At 53.7% G+C, this 17890-nt stretch overlaps 1 protein-coding gene across 5 annotated transcripts; it reads right to left on the bottom strand.

Annotated features, from left to right (window-relative positions):
- Window positions 1-714: 714 nt before the first annotated feature.
- CBLC (Cbl proto-oncogene C) lies at window positions 715-16629 on the bottom strand. Of its 5 annotated transcripts, none has more exons than XM_032325091.1 (12): window positions 16200-16629; window positions 12347-12493; window positions 12000-12156; window positions 11637-11758; window positions 10091-10228; window positions 7078-7165; window positions 6248-6379; window positions 4645-4803; window positions 3929-3997; window positions 3106-3251; window positions 1084-1259; window positions 715-960 (listed from the first exon to the last, which is right to left on the bottom strand). In XM_032325091.1, exons 1-11 carry the CDS (start codon window positions 16550-16552, stop codon window positions 1133-1135), a joined length of 1638 nt encoding a protein of 545 aa, XP_032180982.1. In that variant the 5' UTR covers window positions 16553-16629; the 3' UTR covers window positions 715-960; window positions 1084-1132. The 5 variants fall into 5 exon arrangements, with proteins under 5 accessions (XP_032180982.1, XP_032180983.1, XP_032180986.1 ...); XM_032325092.1 differs by having other exon boundaries at window positions 1084-1199; XM_032325095.1 differs by lacking the exon at window positions 12347-12493.
- Window positions 16630-17890: the final 1261 nt, after the last annotated feature.

The following is a 17890-nucleotide window of genomic DNA, read 5'->3' as shown; positions in this document are numbered from 1 at the left end:
TCGCAGCTCGGATGCCTTCTCCTGGAGGTCCTCCCTGACCTCCCAGGCTGGCTCAGCTGTCTACTCTGGGCTCCTGTGGCACCCCCCTCCCCGTTTCTCCCCCACCCACCCCTCCAACCCTGCCCACTCTGGTGTCATCACAGTCCGTCTCCCACAGGACTGGGAGCCACCAGGGGGCAGTGATTACTGCTACATGTGCCTGGGGCTGGGCACGGCCTGGGCTCAGGGGGTGTGGACTGGTTTAAACTGAAGTGAAGGGAAGCTTGGGTCCCTCCAAGATTAGTGATGAGGTGGGGAGACACATCCTCAGTTTGATTTGGACTGGCAATCCCTGGAACCCTTCTCCCAGAGTGGAATGGAGAGAAAAGAGGGATAAGAACACTGGGGCAAGATCCGGTACACGACTCTTAAAGAAATGTGGGGTCTTTTGGACTAGGGACTTCGTACTTGGATATCTAGATCTGGTTCCAGAAAATTCGTTTGCATTAGTGGGGAAAGAGGGATGGCTGCCTGATTCTCTGAAAACTTGGGACTCTGGACTCTTGGGTCTGAGGGAAGAGGCTGGGAGCCTAGACTCCTGGATCCCGAAGAGCTGGGTCCCCCACTCACCCTTCTCGACCCCTGGGTTAATGGGGGGCAGAGATCAGGCCTCAGGGACCCCCATTCCCAAGGTCAAGCTGCCCCCTGGTGACTGCTGAACTTTCTCCACACATCTGAGGACAACCAGGTTTGGCAGTTTATTATTCAGAAACCCCTTCCAGCCCCAGGGCTCCCTTTAGCAGCACATTTGGGGCCCTGCGAGGCAGAAAGAGAGGTGGGTTAGATGGTATCCCAGCCCGGGTTGGGGGAAAAGCAGGGCCAGGCCCAGGGAGGGAACCTGGCTGGGGCTGTGGTGGCCTGGGCAGGGAATCACGGGACCCTCAGGCACAGCTGGAGGGATGACTTTTCCCTTAGGTGTTTCTGCAGTGGAGAGAGTTTGAAGAGGGCTGTCGATTTCCTAGGACCAGTGTTTCCCTTCTGCTCCCCCAATCCCGTCTTCCCACACACCCAGGTGTCTTGGACCCCAGCTGCCTCTCCACTTACCCCGGGGCTTCCTCCCTGGCCTGAGGGCTGGAGGTGATTTGCCACGGAGCTAACTCCACAGTCTTAATTCTTGGAAAGGAAAGAGGACCCTGAAGTCTGGGGAGGGCCAGAGGTGCCTCAGTCTTAATTCTTGGAAAGGAAAGAGGGCCCGGAAGCCTGGGGAGGGCCAGAGGTGCCTGGAGGGAGGAGATTAAGAAATGTCACAGCTGAGCTACAACTGTCTTTTCATTTCATAGGTCCAGACAGTGATAACACTTTGGTGGCTGGGGGGAGGAGGAGGGACAGTACAACAGAAGTGTCCCTGGTCCATGTTGTTTTTTTCCGTAGGACTTCTGGCTTAAGTAGGAAGTTTTGTTTGTCCATCCATCTACGCATTCCTCCATCCATCCGTCCGTCCATCCATCCATCTATCCATCCACCTTTCCTTTCTTCCTTCCTTCCGTCCATCTATTCATCCACCCACCCATGCTTTCATCCATCTATCTGTCCATCTTTCCATCCATCCATCGACCCACCCGTCTATCCATCCAACCATATTTCCATCCATCCATCCATCCATCCATCCATCTCACAAATATTCTCAGAATCTACAGTGTGTCTGGCACTATTCTAGGTTCTGAAGAGAGAGCTATGAACCAGGCACACAAATCTCTGTCCTCATGAAACTGATGATCTATTGAGCACGAGGCTTACCATGAATAATCAGCTCACAGATAAGGAAAATATCCAGAGAGTGAGTAATCAGTGCACGATACCATGAGTAATCAGTGCACGGACAAGGAAACATCCAGAGAGTGTTAGATGTTCTTCAAGGAACTGAAACGGCATGGGGAGAGTGGGGGATGACTAGATGTAAGAGAGGCCATGGAAGACCTCTGGGAAGGGGACGGGGAATTACACAGAAGGCTGAGAGTAAGAAAGATGTAGTCAGAGGTCCTGAGATGGGTGGTGGGCTTGCTGGCCCATTAGAAGGGGCAGGGGTTCACTGCTGCTGAAGAGGAGGTGGGGGGATGGTAAGCGGTCAGAGAGGTGGGGAGGGGTCAGATCCCCCAGGCCTTGTGGGCTGCAGAGAGCATGTTGGCTTTTTCTTGGAGCCCTGGGGAGCAGCAGGCAGGGGCTTCTTAGAGGTCAGGGAGGGATGTGAATCCAGGTTACAAACACTCAGTCTTGCTCATTTCAGCAGAACCTGGGGGTCCCATGCGAGGCTTATTGCTATTCTCTATGGAGACAGGATGGGAGAGGTCCCCAGGGGCCAGCAAGGTGCTGGGGTCCCACCAAATGACGGGCTTGCTGCCTAGAGGGGGGTTTCTCAGGTGGGGAACCGCAGTGTGGGAGTGGCCTACGCAGACTCCCAGGACATGGACACAGCCCCTTTTGCCCCATGCCCACAGCGGCCCAACCCCCGCCCCCACACGGCCGGGACTGGCATGGTGCCCATTTCACAGAGAGGAGCCCAGAGGCCCACTGGAGTGGAGGACAGAGTCTGGAGTCTAGAGCCAGGGGCCTGGGGGCCAGTCCCAACTCTCTCTCTTGAGCTGGTGGCCTCCACATCGGGCTCTGCATAAGAGGGATCAGAACAGTACCTGCCTCCCTGGGTTGTCATGACAATTAAATCAATAGGTCAAGAGCAGTGCCAGGCATAGAGCAAGTTCTGCATACGTTAACCATTTTCATTCTGGCGGTCACTTTGCTGGGCAGCGGCGCCCCCCGCCCCCGCCCCCCAGGACCACCTCTCTCTTGCTGCGTGTTTTGAAGAACAAAGGGGTAGGAGTTGACTAGGATTTGAATTGGGCAGGTTTGGGGAGCAGAGGAAAAGGCATGCCAGCGGAGGGCCTAGCCGAGGCAACAGTGCACCCCTGTGGCCCCCCCTTGGGCCCCCATTTGGGCTGTGTCCCCCTCATTGTCCTCAGGGAGCCGGCTAAGTGCCTCCTAATGTTTCCATTTGCTTTTGGCTGCAGGTCTGGATCTGTTTTTAGCTTCCCTGGCTGGTGTCACCGCCACCCCCCCTTCCTGCTGGCTCACTTGTTTGCTGCGGTCGAATTGTGTTCCCGGACTTCCTGAGCTGTTTGTTTGAAGACAGCCCTGTATTGATTGAATCTTGCGTGTGCTTGGCCTGAGACGCTAGCAGAGACGGGCCCCTCCCCAGCAGGCCAGGGGCTTGGAAAATCCTGGGGTAGGAAGTATGGGGTGGGGGAGAGAAAGAAGGCTGGGGCTTGCTTAGAAAATAAGCAGCTGGTTTGAGGGTTCTCTAAGTGCCCCCCAAACACCAAATTCTCTTCGAGTGCAATCACCTCTCTGAGCCTTCTTCCTCTGGAAAGTGAAGAGGGGAACAGTTTTTGACTCCATGGGCTGCTGGGGACACCCAGTTCAAGGAATTTATTCAAAGTCTCTTCACTGAATACCCAGTGTGTGTCAGGTACTGTTCTAGACTCTGGAGACATACCAGAGAAGGCAGAGGCCTAAAGACTGTCCTCTGGCAGGTGGTGAAAAGAACTATGGAAATCAGCAGCACTTTGGTGGGGGCGGGGTTCTTATTATCAGTAAAATACGGTGGTCAGGGAAGGCCTCCCTGAGGAGGAGATGAGAAAGCAAGCCTGGGGAAAGGAGGTCTAGGCACAAGGAACAGCTGGTGCAAAGGCCCATGACCGGGTAAGACATGACCGGGATGCTGGACGGAGAGTCAGGAAGCCAGTGAGGGATAACTAAGGACAAGAACAAGAGGGCGTAGAGGATCGTCCAGCACCTTGTCAATGGGCGCAAAGATCAGTGCTGGGCCTGGGGCCCCTGAGAGACCCCAGGCTGAGTAAGACCTGAGCTGCCCACCTCAGACCAGCGCCTGACTCACCACTTTCAGCCGGCCTTTAGCGGGAGACACACTCAGCTGAGGGGGCTGTGGGGGTGCTGAGGAAACCACCTAGGAGAGACAGAGGGTGAGGAGGGGACTGAAAGCTGCCATTGTCTGCCCCCCTACGTGTCCTTCTGCTCAGAGTCCCAGCATTCAGGCACTCTTCTGGCTTTGGAGATAGAATGGAGAAGGCAAAGTCCTAACCCTTAGGAGAGTTACAGCTGGAGAAAGAGCCCTGGATTCTTGGGGGAAGCAAAGGTCCAGCTTCTAGGACCCCAGAATCCTGTCGCCAGCTGCCTCCCCATTCAGATCCAGGAGTCTAGACCCCCAGTCCCCTCCTCAGACCTAGGAGGGAGGTCTTCAGTCTCCTCCCCCCATGAGTCCAGTCCCCTCCTCCCTCAGACTCAGAAGTCTAGGCCCCCAGCCTCCTCCCTCAGACCCAGGAGTTCAGACCCCAAGCCCCCTTATCCCTCAGACCTAGAAGTGAGGCCCCCAGGCTCCTCCCTCAGACCCAGGAGTTCAGACCCCAAGCCCCCTTATCCCTCAGACCTAGAAGTGAGGCCCCCAGGCTCCTCCCTCAGACCCAGGAGTTCAGACCCCAAGCCCCCTTATCCCTCAGACCTAGAAGTGAGGCCCCCAGCCTCCTCCCTCAGACCCAGGAGTCCAGGCCCCCAGCACTTCCTCCCTCAGACCCAGGAGTCCCTGGCCCCGCTCACCTGTCCCAGCTCCTCCTCCTCATCTTCCTGGTCACTGCTATCTCTCAGGTGCTCAGCAGTGGCCCTGGCTTCCGCTGGCCTCACTTGGAATTGGATACTCACGGCCTCTTGGCCCTTGATCTCTCTGCGGCAGAAGGGGCAGGTCTGGCTATCCGAGTGCTAGGAGTAGGGTGGGAAGGGCCTGGGTCAGGTTCTCCCTGTCCTCCACCATGTCCCTTGGGATCACAAGAGCCTACATCCCCAACAGTGATGTGCTGAGGAGAGATGGAGGGAGACGGAGAGAGAGGGAGAGGAGTCAGGAGGAGAGGAGCTGGGGGGGAATGTGGGGGGGGGGAGGGGGTTGGGAGCAGGGTCAGGAGGGGCACGAGTGGGGAGCCCCGTGGAGCCAGGGTGTTGCAGGGTGAGGGGCTTAGCTGTCCAAAGCGATGCTGTTGCCTAGAAATGCCCAAGGTACTTGCCGGGGCCCCTATGAACTTTGGTGAGCCCCATAGAGACATCTGCCTCGCAGCCATCACTGGGGCCAGTGCTACGGTTCTTATGATCCAGGATACACCTCGGTGACAGCCACCCGTGAGCTCCGAAGAACCAGATGATGACTCACAGGTCCTGGGGGTTACGTGGCCCCACAGCGAGGTCCTGGGTGTAGAGAGAGGGAAGGTGCACATACCCGGGGCTCTGCCTTTATTAAGGGATAAGTGTAGTGTCTAGGGATTCATCGGTCCACTCTTTGTTAGTGAATTTGAGGCATTAGAACGTGGGAAGGACAAAGCAGGGTCTTCCAGGGTCAGTCATCTGACCGGTTCCCCTCGGCTTTCTAAACAGGGTACTTCATGAGCTGGGTGGCCTGGTTCCTTATCGGATTTTGCTAGCAGCTGCGTCCTACAGCTGGCAATATGTGTATCCAAGATGAAAGTCTTTGGAACGCATGCCTCAGCCATCAGATACTTGTCCAACACCTCCATTACCATCAAAAACCCAGGGCACCTAGGTGGCTCAGTTGGTTAAGCAACTGTCTTCAGCTCAGGTCATGATCCCGGAGTCCTGGGATTGAGTCCCGCATATGGGGAGTCTGCTTCTCCCTTTGACCTTCTCCCCTCTTATGCTCTCTCTCTCTCAAATAAAGAAAATCTTAAAAAAATTAATGTCAGGTTCTATACTACCTAGGGGTCAAGAGCCCCAGCTTCCCAGAGGGCCTTTGCAGAGGGTTTTGTGGGCTTGGATCCTCACTATAGCCCTTGGGAGGTTGGCTACTGTTAGCCCCATTCTCCAGGGGTGGAGCCCAAGGCTCAGAGAGGGGAAGCCACTGGCCCCAGATCGCCCAGCCAAGGAACAGGGAACAAGGAGCCCTTTCCACGGATAATAACGCAGCCGGAGAAGGAAGAGCGGAGGTTAGAGACACAGAGCAAGATGGAGACAGAGGCACAGAGAGAGCTGGGTTCCCATTCATCACTCCTGAGGGACCCTGAGCACATCTCTGCTCTCCCTGGGCCTCAGTTTCCCCATATGATCCATAAGCATTGCCCTATGTGGGTGATCCTCTAGGAGGGACTTGTGCCGTAAAGTGGGGGGAGAATGGGCAGGACGGTAGGGCGGTCAGACCCACCTGCCAGGCGGCCAGACAGCGGCTACAGAGCAGGTGCCCACAGGGCTCGATTTTCACATCCTTGTTGCTCTCCGCGCAGATCTTACAGAGCTCGAACGTGGAGTCCATGGCCCAGTAGAGCTGCAGCTGCTCCTAGCAGGCGAGAAGACGGGGAGGATGGCAAGGGGCCTGTCAGCCATGGGGATCCAAGTCAGGCCACAGGAAGAAAGCCCCAAACTTTTGTGCCAGCCCTGAGCCCTCTGAAGTTCAAGGTCGTGTGTTCAGCAGACTCCTCCTTGTACCTTCTTGTGGGCCTCTGTCTCCAGGGTGGTCTACACTCAGGGTTGTCAGATTTAGCAACTAAAAATATAGCATGCCCTGTTAAAGCTGATTTCTGGATAAATGAAGTGGAATTTTTTAAGATCTAAGTATATCCCAGATAGTGTGTGGGATATACTTATACCAAAAGGTTTCACTTGGCATTTCTCTCTCACCCATGGGGTGGCTGTAAAGACTAGAAGCTATACAGGGGCTGTCATCGGGGGAAGTTCAAGTGCATCAGCCATTCCAATAATCTCAGCAGTATCATTTCCTAGTTTAATCCCCGCAAAAACCCCTGGGGAGGAGGCAGGAGGAACCGTAGTTTCCAGAGAAGGAACAGAGGCAGAGAGAGGGACCAAGTGATTTAACCCAGCTCACATGGCCACTGCACCAGCACACATACCCAAGGCCTCTGGGATTCTAGGCCTGAGTCTGAGGGAGAGAATTCAGGAATTGAGGCACAGTGTGGGGGTGAGGGATAGGGCAGGAAGCAGGGATGGGGCGGGGGGAGGCAGAGGGCGCGACCTCACCTCTGACACACGGATGTAGGGATGGGGTTTCGTCTGGTAGAGCTCAGTCAGGTCTGGGTTGTGGTTCTTCCCGTCTGGGTAGAGGTAGCTGGGCAAAGGGAAGACAGGGGTACTGAGGGACATCTAACATCCCCCACCCCAAGAAGCAAGGGCTCCCTGGACTCTGCCATAGGCCCACGGCCCCTGGATGAGCATCTCTCCCAAACCCATCATTGGCCTAGGAATCTCTTCCCTTCCCTCTCCTCCCATTGGGACTTTCCAGGGCAAGTGGTATCTCCTCGGATCCCAGGGCAGGGCTGTATCCCCTCAGAGCCCCCCAAAAAAGGCACATTAGACCTAAGTGTCCCAAGGTCTGGAAACACAAATCAGATCAACAGGAACCAGGAAACTGAGAAACCGGGAAACCCCAGTCTTCACCCTCCCAGGGAGCCCCCGTCCTTGAGTGTTCAACTCCAAATATAGGAGTGTCTTAGCTCATGCATTGCTAGAGCAACCAGATCCTAGTCTTGGATTAGCAAATCAGAAGGACCCTTCTAGATTGTCTACACTCCTCACTTCACATATAGTTACGGAAGTTCACTGCAGGAAAGGTAACAGCTCAAGGCCACACAGCAGGGCCTGGAGGGCCGTGGGCAAGGTCTGAGAACTGGGCTGTGCACCCTCTGGGTCACAACTGTACCCTACAGCAGTGCCAAGGGTCCCCTGAGCCTGGTGGGTCTGCCTGGTCAGCCAGGTAGAGCAGAACAGGTAGAGCTCTCCCACAAACACACTGTGTGCCCTGCGCTGGGCAACTCTACCTCCCTGCACTCAGTTTTCCTTTCTGTAAAATGGACATAATCATGTCCGGGGAGGAGGGGGCAGGGCAAAGATTGGTGGTGGCCATAAAACGCTTCCTCCACACTTAAACACATCCAAAGAGAGAGCTGCTATGATCAGCTTTAGACCCCACAAGCCACCTCACTGTATGGTAGAAAGTGCTTGGAGTCTCTTCGCCTCTCTCCTTGATCTGTCCATTTTTATAATGGGTAGTGGGATCTGTGTGCTGGGCAGGATGGGGCAGAGGAATAGGTTAAGCCAGATTGATGATGTTCATATTCATTTCATTTCTAGAATCTCTTTTCTCCAATGAAGTCTGACCTGGAACTCAAGACACTGTGGTGGGTGAAGGTCCGTATCTGAGCCCAGCCTCAAGTCCCAGCCCGTGAGCTCAGTGGCTGTGTGACCCCAACAAGTGGCTCTGTCTCTCTGTGCCTCACTTTTTCTTGTTTGTCAAGTCGGGATATACTAGTATAACCAATAGAGCCTCATTATTCTTGGATTCCGTTTCTGCAGATGTGTCTCCCTGCTAACATCTGTCACCCTCAAATCCATAGTCATGGTACTCTTGTGGTCACTCACCAACTGCACATCCTGTCAAAACCCTGAGTCACCTGATGCGTTTCCGGCTGAGGCTGGAGAAGGGGACACTCAGTCTTTTCATTTCATTTCCTCACGCTATAAACAAGCATCCTTATCAGTGCATTTAGTGCCATGTTTTTTTGCATTTTTATGCATTCTGTCAGTGATTTCGCTGTTTTAAATGTCCCTGAGACAGTGTTGGAGTGCTGTCCAGTGTCCCTAAGCACAAGGCTGGGCTGCGCCTTATAGGGAATATACACGTGTCAGATGAGCTTTATTTAGACTTGACTTCACTGTCAAAGCACAGACTACACATTAAATAAGGTGTCTTTAGGCAGAAAAACACATAAAGGTTGCTACTGATTACCAATAAGGTAGCAACTGGTTGACAAAAATGTGACCAGATAGGACGCCCAGCTGGCACAGTCTGTAGAGCTTGGGACTCTAGATCTCGGGGTCATGAGTTAAAGCCCCACATTGGGTGTGCAGCCTACTTAAAATTAAAAAAAATATATGGGACCAGAATCTTGCAGGAAACTACACTTGTATTTGCCCCATAAGCCATGGCTCAGTGTTCTATAAATCAGTGTTTGTGGGGACTTTACAGAACTACCATGAATAACAACAAAAGAGAACAGACTGCGTATCTATCTGTCTCACATCGTATCATTTAGGTACGCCTGGTAAGAAAGCTCTGGCTAAAGGTTCGGGGAGAGACTCACCTTTTCCCACCACCTTTTCCCACTCCCCTCCGACCCAGGGCAGCTTCTGAAAGAGAAGCTGGGGGGCAGCCAAGGCTGGAAGTTGAAAAGACCTGTCCAGCTGTCTGCCCAGTTCTTTCTCCTGGTCTAGATTCTAGCACAGGGTGTGGGTATCTAGAAGCCAAAGATTTTCAGCAGAATTCCTAGGAACAGAGCCAGTGGGGTCGGCTCCCACACACTCCTTGCAGCCACTTGCTAGTGCCCATGGCCGCTTTCCATGAACCAGAAAAGGTGCCCCAGGGGCGCCTGGGTGGCTCAGCTGGTTAGGTTTCAGACTCTTGATTTCAGCTCAGGTCATGACCTCAGGGTTGTGAGATCAAGGCCTGGGTCCGGCTCCAGGCTTAGTGTAGCGCCTGCTTGAAACTCTCTCTCTCTCTCTCTTCCTCTGCCCCTCCTCCTGCTTGCATGTGCCTGTAGTACTCGAGCTCGAGCTCTCTCTCTGCTTCTAAAATAAATAAAATCTTTAAAAAAAAAAAAAAAAAGGGGCGCCTGGATGGCTCAGTGGGTTAAGCCGCTGCCTTCAGCTCAGGTCATGATCTCAGGGTCCTGGGATCGAGCCCCGCATCGGGCTCTCTGGTCAGCAGGGAGCCTGCTTCCTCTTCCCTCTCTCTCTGCCTGCCTCTCTGCCTACTGTGATCTCTCTCTGTCAAATAAATAAATAAAATCTTAAAAAAAAAAAAAAAAGAAATAGCTCCAAGACCCTCGTCTGCCGCCTACTGGAACAACGTAGTATTGCAAACGTACAATGTCTACCCTGCGACCTGGGCCCTGAGGGATCTTGGCAGTGCTCAACACAAGCTACTTTTCCAAGCGCATTCTGCTGACACCCTCCCCCTGCCAAGATGGCGACTCACAAGCCTTCTTTTTGTCCATCCAGGAGTGCTTGGAACAGGGGTTTGTTGAGAGGGATGGTCTGCAGGATGCTGCCATCTGAGCTCACGTATCCAATGGCCCATTGACCCAGGCGAGTGCAGCTGGGTCGGAAGATGTAACTGGAGGAAGAGGTTGGTAGGACGGGGTGAGGGAGTGGTCACTGCTGTCCCACTGGGGACTTCCCAGCTGCCCATTCTGTTGGAGATCCAGGTGTCTAAGTCGTTGTCCTTTATAATCTAGCTTACCACTTTTTCATCAATGAGCATTAAAATTCTTGTCCTCCCCTATAGGGAATTACCTGCTGCTTTACCTGCTTGTCTCTTCCTCCTCCTTCACTGGGGCTCAGACAAGGTTGTTTTTATCTTGGCCAATCAGTGCCTTTTTTAGGACCCCTGACCATAGTAACCACTGAGATTTTTTTTTGCTAGAAGTATCAGGAGCAAGGTACCCTATTCCTACAGAGGTTGCTAAGCTGGTAGAGCGTACAGCTGGGGCTTCTAGAAACTTTTTGCCACCATAAGGAGAGACCATGTCTGAGAATGAAGCAAACACAGAGGGAAGTAGACACAGGGAAAACACTGATCCCTGACAATAGCATTTGAGCACCTAGATCCAGCTGTGCCTGAAACCCCACACCTGGTCTTTTCAATCACGAGAATTTATCCATCCTTTTTCCTTTCCCTTTAAACCAGTATGAAGTGTAACCGGGAGAGTGCTAACATACTTGGCGTTACTGGAGTCAGCCTTGCAAGACTCATGAATCTGACCTCCTATTCCCTCAACATCCAGGTGTTCCAGGTAGCTCAGTCCCTCAATCCTTAGCCCTCTGGGAGGGCCCAACAGCTCAAGTTTCTCGGCTTGAAATCTTTTAAGGACTCAGGTATTTGGATCTCAGTCTCCTACTCCAGCAAGTGTGTGTGTGTGTGGGGGGATCATATAAAAATTTTTTTAAAAAAGATTTTATTTATTTATTTGACAGAGATCACAAGTAGGCAGACAGGCAGGCAGAGAGAGAGTGGGGGGAAGCAGGCTTCCCGCCGAGCAGAGAGTCCAACATGGGGCCTGATCCCAGGACCCTGGGATCATGACCCGAGCCGAAGGCAGAGGCTTTAACACACTGAGCCACCCAGGCACGCCTTAAAAATTTTTTTTGACAGACGGTGCAATATGAGCTCTGACTCATCAGAAATGGATCTTATCCTGGGGCAGGGTCTTCAGCCCCCCGGCCTCGGTATTGTTCCTTTAGCTGCTGGATTGTGAGAAGGTGTATTGTGAGAGTGTCAGAAGAATGCACGTCAAAAGGTGGTGCATGGTGAGCACTGCCCAAGATCATTAGGTTCCTGGGAGGTCCCAGGATGAGGCACTCAGCATCCTACCTCTCAGTGCTCGGCAGTCTGGGTTCTCAGGTTCTTCAGCCCTTCAGTTCTTACTCCCCAAAGGCTGGCTGGGCTCCCCCAACACCCTAGCCCAGGATCCAGACCCTGGAGCCCCCAGCAGCCTCCTCCTCCTATGGCCCAGCCCTTTTACCTGCCTGGCTTGTCTCTGCAGGTCTGCAGACGCTCTTGGACCTCATCATATGTGAGGAAGGCCATGTAGCCCGGGTGGTTGACCGCCAGGAGCTGCCAGTTCCTGAGGAGTGTTGGCCACGGCTGGAGCAGGGAGGCAAGTGGGTCAGGGAGGGGCCGAGGAAGCCGCCCACCTCTCATGCCTCCCGGGGTCTCAGTCACCCTGCTTTCACCTGGGGCGGGCCTCAGGAATCTGATACAGAAGACCCCAGATCCTCCCTTTCCCAGGAACGACAGGTCTGGGATCCCAGCCCCTCTTTTCTCAACAACCTCTCCTTCCCCCAGGATCCAAGAGTCTGGGCTTCCAGCCTTGGCCTTTGCTGACCTGGAAGAGCCTGGTGAAGATGTCAAACTCGAAGATGGACACGTGGCCACTGCAGGTGAGGTTAATGGTGGAGCGCAAGGCCAGGGCTGTGGAGCCTGACTCCACTGGGTGGCAGGTGCACAAGAGTGACTCAAACTCAGCCCAGGGCAGCACACACCTGGATGGAGGGGGTGGGGTATGCAGCGGAGGAACCTGGATGGGAAGACCTCTGAGGAGGAGGTGGCTGGGGGCCTGGACTGCTGGGTTTGAGGGAGGAGGTGGCTGGGGGCTGGACTCCTGGGTCCCCTAGGGCAGGGACAGGAGGAGGCGCTGGAGCTAAGGGGCCCCGGGGACAGGTGCTAACTCACCGGGCTCCACAGTGCTCCCTCCAGAAGGCATGGGCCTGCGCCTTGGTGGGCTGGTAGGTGTGCCCACAGTACTCTCCCTTGGGGAAGAGTGCACCCAGTTCCGCGTGCATGTAACTGAAGATGAGGGCCAGCTTGGCCAGCTGTCGCCTGTGGGGATGGGCTCTGAGGGCCTGGACTGGACTCCGGGCCTCCCACCGACACCTGCACCCACTGTAGGAAAGACCCACAGGCACCAGGCCCCCAGACTCTGTAACCAAGAAATTGATTCCAAGATGGCCTATGGCAGCGCCGACACCTCCCCTCTGTGAACCTCAGTTTCCTTACCCATGAAGGAAGGGAGGCACTGCCCAGGATCCCAGTCATCCTCCAGCAAACAGACCCCAGCCTCCACCTGCCGCCCCCCAGGGGTGCCTTATCAGAGGTGGAGCCCATGAGAGCCGAGGGCATTGGGAGCAGTCTGAGAGCAGGTTGCGCTGGGAGCCTTCTTGGTTTTAGCAGCCCTGGGGGGGGGGGGTGGACCCCTGTGCTTTCTCCTGCCAGTGGCCCCCCTGGGGTATGGGTCAGGATGGGGGGTGGTGCAGAAAAGGTAGCTCTGACATTTAGCTGCAGCATTTTGGGGAGGTTCCTTTATTCCCCCTTATGTCAGTTTCCCCAACTGTGAAATGGGTATAAGTGCAGCCCCTGTCTCAGAGGGGCAGCAGAGAATGCCCAGCGCACCTGACGTGCAGCCAGCACTCAGTGCACATTCATTTTTTACTATTGGCTTTATTATTATTATTATTTTTAAAGATTTCATTTAGGGATGCCTGGGTGGCTCAGTGGGTTAAGCATCTGCCTTCAGCTCAGGTCATGATCCCAGAGTCCTAGGATGGAGTCCCATGTGTGAGGCTCAGTGGGGAGCCTGCTTCTCCCTCTTCTCCCTGCCTGTGCTCTATCTCTGTCTCTTTCTTTCAAATAAATAAAATAAATAAATAATCTTTTTTTCTTTTTTAAAAAGAGGGGTCTCTCCTCTTTAATAAAAAAAATTAAAGATTTTATTTGTTTATTTCAGAGAGAGAGTGAGCATGAGAGAAAGACAGAGAGAAAGCACATGAGGAGGGGCAGAGGGAGAGGGAGAAGCAGGCTTCTCGCTGAGCAAGGAGCCAATGCAGGGCTCAATCTCAGGACCTTGGTATATGTGCTGCCGAAGCGAGCACTCAATCTCAGGACCTTGGGACCATGACCTGAGCTGAAGAGATGCTTAACTGACTGAGCCACCCAGGTGCCCCAGATTTTGGAAAAAGAAAATGTGAACTATCTTATTAATTATTGCTTTATACTGATTACAAGTTGAGATTATATTTTGGATAGTGTGAGTTGAGTAAAGGGAATGTTATCAAAACTCACTGCACCTGTTAAAAATTTTTTTTTCTTGGGGCCTCTGGCTGGTTCAATTGGTAGAGCAGGTGACTCCTGATCTTGGGGGTTTGAGTTCGAGCCCCATGTTGGGTGTAGAGATTTTTTTTTTTTTGAAAGATTTTATTTATTTATTTGACAGAGATCACAAGTAGGCAGAGAGTCAGGCAGAGAGAGAGAGAGAGAGAGAGAGGAGAAAGCAGGCTCCCTACAGATCAGAGAGTCGGATGTGGGGCTCCATCCCAGGACTCTGGGATCATGACCTGAGCCAAAGGCAGAGGCTTTAACCTACTGAGCCACCCAGGCGCCCTGGGTGTAGAGATTATTTTAAAATAAAATCTTAAAAAAAAAATCTGTAATATGTCTATTGGAAAATAAAAGATTATGTATGTGGGCTGCATTAGATTTTTAGTTGGGAGTGTTGTTCTAAAATCTTCTTCAGAGAGTTTCTAGAACCCTAGTAACTAGAACACTCAACTCAGACACTCACTAAGCCCCATGCTTCCTAGTTTCTTTTTTTTTTTTTAAAGATTTTATTTATTTTTTATTTGACAGACAGCAACCACAAGTAGGCAGAGAGGCAGGCAGAGAAAGAGGAAGAAGCAGGCTCCCTGCCGAGCAGAGAGCCCGATGTGGGGCTCGATCCCAGGACCCTGGGATCATGACCTGAGCCGAAGGCAGAGGCTTTAACCCACTGAGCCACCCAGGTGCCCCGCTTCCTAGTTTCTAGAACAGTGATTCTCAGTGGAGTTATACCACCTTTCTAATGAGTTTTGAGAAATTTACTTGACATAGCCATTACGATAGGGAGGCTAAATTGTGGGGGACAGTCCCCTGTAGCAAAATTTGCCCACATCCCACTCCACTTTCCAATGTCCCATCAGGCATCCATGAAAGTGGAGAATCTATTTTAAATGATCTAAACCTAAAACCCAATTCCATTTTACAAAAGCGTTTTCTGCACATCTTAAATTATTTTTACAGAAATTCGATGATCCTCTGTAGGGAAGGGAGACTGGCTCAGTGACATAGGGATTCTCCCTAGAGGTGCCAATGTTTGACTAGCCCATTCTGCTTCCTAGAATAATTATAATCGTGTCCTGGCATTTTTAAAAAAAAATTTTATTTATTTATTAGACAGAGATCACAGGTAGGCAGAGAGGCAGGTAGAGAGAGAGGAGGAAGCAGGCTCCCTGCCATGCCGAGCAGAGAGCCCAACGCGGGGCTCGATCCCAGGACCCTGGAATCATGACCCAAGCTGAAGGCAGAGGCTTAACCCATTGAGCCACCCAGGCACCCCATGTCCTGGCATTTTCATTGGAAACACAGATAACGTTACTATGAAGGACATTCTTCTTCTTCTTTTTTTTAAATAATCTCTTATAATACAGTTTGGGTGTTATAGTGATTAAAAAAAAAGATTTATTTATTTATTTATTTGACAGAGAGAGATCACAAGTAGGCGGAGAGGCAGGCAGCGAGAGAGAGGAGGAAGCAGGCTCCCCACAGAACAGAGAGCCCGATGCGGGACTCGATCCCAGGACCCGGGGATCATGACCTGAGCTGAAGGCAGAGGCTTTAACCCACTGAACCATCCAGGCGCCACTTGGGTATTATAATAATTTTTTAAAAAATTATGCATAGTTTAACCTATGCATTTTTAAAAAAAATATTTTATTTATTTATTTTACAGAGAGAAAGAAAGAGGGAACACAAGCAGGGGGAATGGGAGAGGGAGAAGCAGTCTCCCCGCCAAGCAGGGAGCCCGATGCAGGGCTCCATCCCAGGACCCGGGGATCATGACCTGAGCTGAAGGCAGACACTTAACCGACTGAGCCACCCAGGTGCCCCTAACCTATGCATTTCATTTCAGGATGAATTTGAGGAGACAAAAGTATTTGCCTGACAGGGTTGAGAGCAGCTGGTCCGGACCTTGTTTTGAGCTGGGCTCTAAAGCCCAGACCTCACCTGCTCCTGTCACTCAGCAGCGCCTTCCCCAGAGTTCAGAAGTGGAGGGGGGGAGCTACAGATAAGCCCTGGGTCCTGAGCTAGGTGTTCCTCAGGAACCAAGACGGGGTGGGGGGGGGCTGTGTGTCCCCACAGGCAGGGGCAGTGATGGAAGTGTCAGTCCATCCCTCCTCATGCAAGAAGCTCCCTGGGAACCCCACATTCCCAGGATGTATGTCTAGTTTTCTGGGAGAGTGGGGCGATGTGAAGCGGGCTGCTGGATGGCCAAGAAAGAGGAGAAATGGGGAACTGAGGGCATAGGTGTCCAAAGAAAGAAAAAACTGGGTTGTTCGGTTTTACAGGTTCTCAGGGAGCGGGGCTTGGGGCTTGGACTCCTGGGTCTGAGGGAGGAGGGGGCTGGGGGCCTGGACGCCTGGGTCTGACGGAGAAGGGGGCTGGGGGCCCGGACTCCTGATCCCATGTCTTCTCTGGGGCCAGGGCGGCTGCTCACCTGAGTCTGGAGCCCTCCCGGAAGAGCTCGTCGTTGGCAGTCCTCTCACCCCGGGGTGGCAGCAGTGCCGCCACCTGCCTGCTCTTGGCCTCCAGGTTGTGAAGGTGGACGATGAGAAAGTCCCTCGCACCACCGGGACCCTCGGGGCCGCCTCCGCCGGCCGCCCGCCGGGCGTGGGCCACCTGGCGCAGCAGCTGCACGATGCGGGGCAGCACGTCTCGCAGCGAGGGGGGGCTGGAGGCAAGCCGGGGATCCCCGCACTGCCCTTCCAGGCGCTGCAGCCGCCTCACAGCCCGGCCGAGCGCGCGGGCCTCTCCCGACGGCCACCCCCAGGGCGCTGCCGCGGCAGCCATGGGCCCCCGGGTTCCGGGGAAGGTAGGCCCGCGGCAGGCCAAGGTGCGGCCCCGCCCAGGGTGGGGGCGGGACCCGGAGCCAAAGGTAAGGGGGCGGGCCCCGGAGAAGCGGGGAGGGGACACAGGTGCGTGTGTCTCTGGAGGAGGCGGAGTCTGGGGGAATCTGGCACTTGAGTTCCTAGAGATGGGGTTCGAAGGTCTGATCCCCTAAAGAGAGCTGGATGGGGTGGCTGCGGTGGGTGGACATGGGAGAAGACTTCAATGGGTAGGAATTGTAGGTAGGACGCCTGGGCCCCTTCTGAGGCCGACTGGAGCCTGGGTCCCAAGGTTGCAGTGGAGGAGGGGCTGGGGGAGACCTGAGGCTTTGGGGGCTGGGGGAAGGGCTGGGAGCTTAGCTATCCAAACCCTGCGGGGGGGTGGGGCTGGGACGGAGCACTCCTGGGGCTTTCGGACCCAGGTTTGGATCTTTGGCTAGGGCGTAGGATTAAAGATCAGAGAGCTGAACTTTTTGGGAGTAAAGGTCGGGGAGATAGTGCGATTCCTTTGTCTCGGAAAAGGAAAGCATAGAATGACCAGACTCCTTGGTCCCCTAGTAGCAGGTGTTGGGTGTCTGAGGGAGCAGGAGCTTGGCAACATAATTCCTGAATCCCCACTTGAGGGGCCTGCGGGAAATCAGGCCAGAGTCGAGACGCCAAGATTTCCAGAGGAGGTGGGTCCCTCAGGAGATGAGGCGGGAAGATGGGGTTCAAGAATGCGGGGGTTGGGGCGCCTGGGTGGCTCAGTGGGTTAAGCCGCTGCCTTCGGCTCGGGTCATGATCTCAGGGTCCTGGGATCGAGTCCTGCATCGGGCTCTCTGCTCAGCGGGGAGCCTGCTTCCTCCTCTCTCTCTCTCTCTGTCTGCCTGCCTCTCTGCCTACTTGTGATCTCTCTCTGTCAAATAAATAAATAAAATCTTAAAAAAAAAAAAGAATGCGGGGGTCAAGGCGCGTCTGGTGGGGTCAAGGCGCGTCTGGTAGGCTCAGGGCTGGAGGAGTGTGGTTTTCTCCCCAACCTGCGCAATCCGTAGCATCAGCCCAACTCCGGCTGTGCGCTAGGCAGCCACCTGAGGGCGCTGTGGGCCGGGCAGAAGGTCCCTGCGTTCCAGGCATCCCTTTGAGGTGTAGAAAGGTGAAAGGGGTTTAGCTGAGCTCTCATCCTAAACTCCTTTCCCCACTCAGCCCTCATTCCGTCTTAGACCACGAGAAGTCTTTTTTTTAAGATTTTATTTGTGTATTAAAGAGAGAGAGCGCCAGCACAAGCAGGGGAAGCAGCAGGCAGAGGGAGAAGCAGGCGCCCCAC

Source organism: Mustela erminea, chromosome 19 (genome assembly GCF_009829155.1).
Source record: "Mustela erminea isolate mMusErm1 chromosome 19, mMusErm1.Pri, whole genome shotgun sequence".
Classification (NCBI taxonomy): Eukaryota; Metazoa; Chordata; class Mammalia; order Carnivora; family Mustelidae; genus Mustela; species Mustela erminea.
This window is presented reverse-complemented; position numbering and strand designations above follow the sequence as displayed.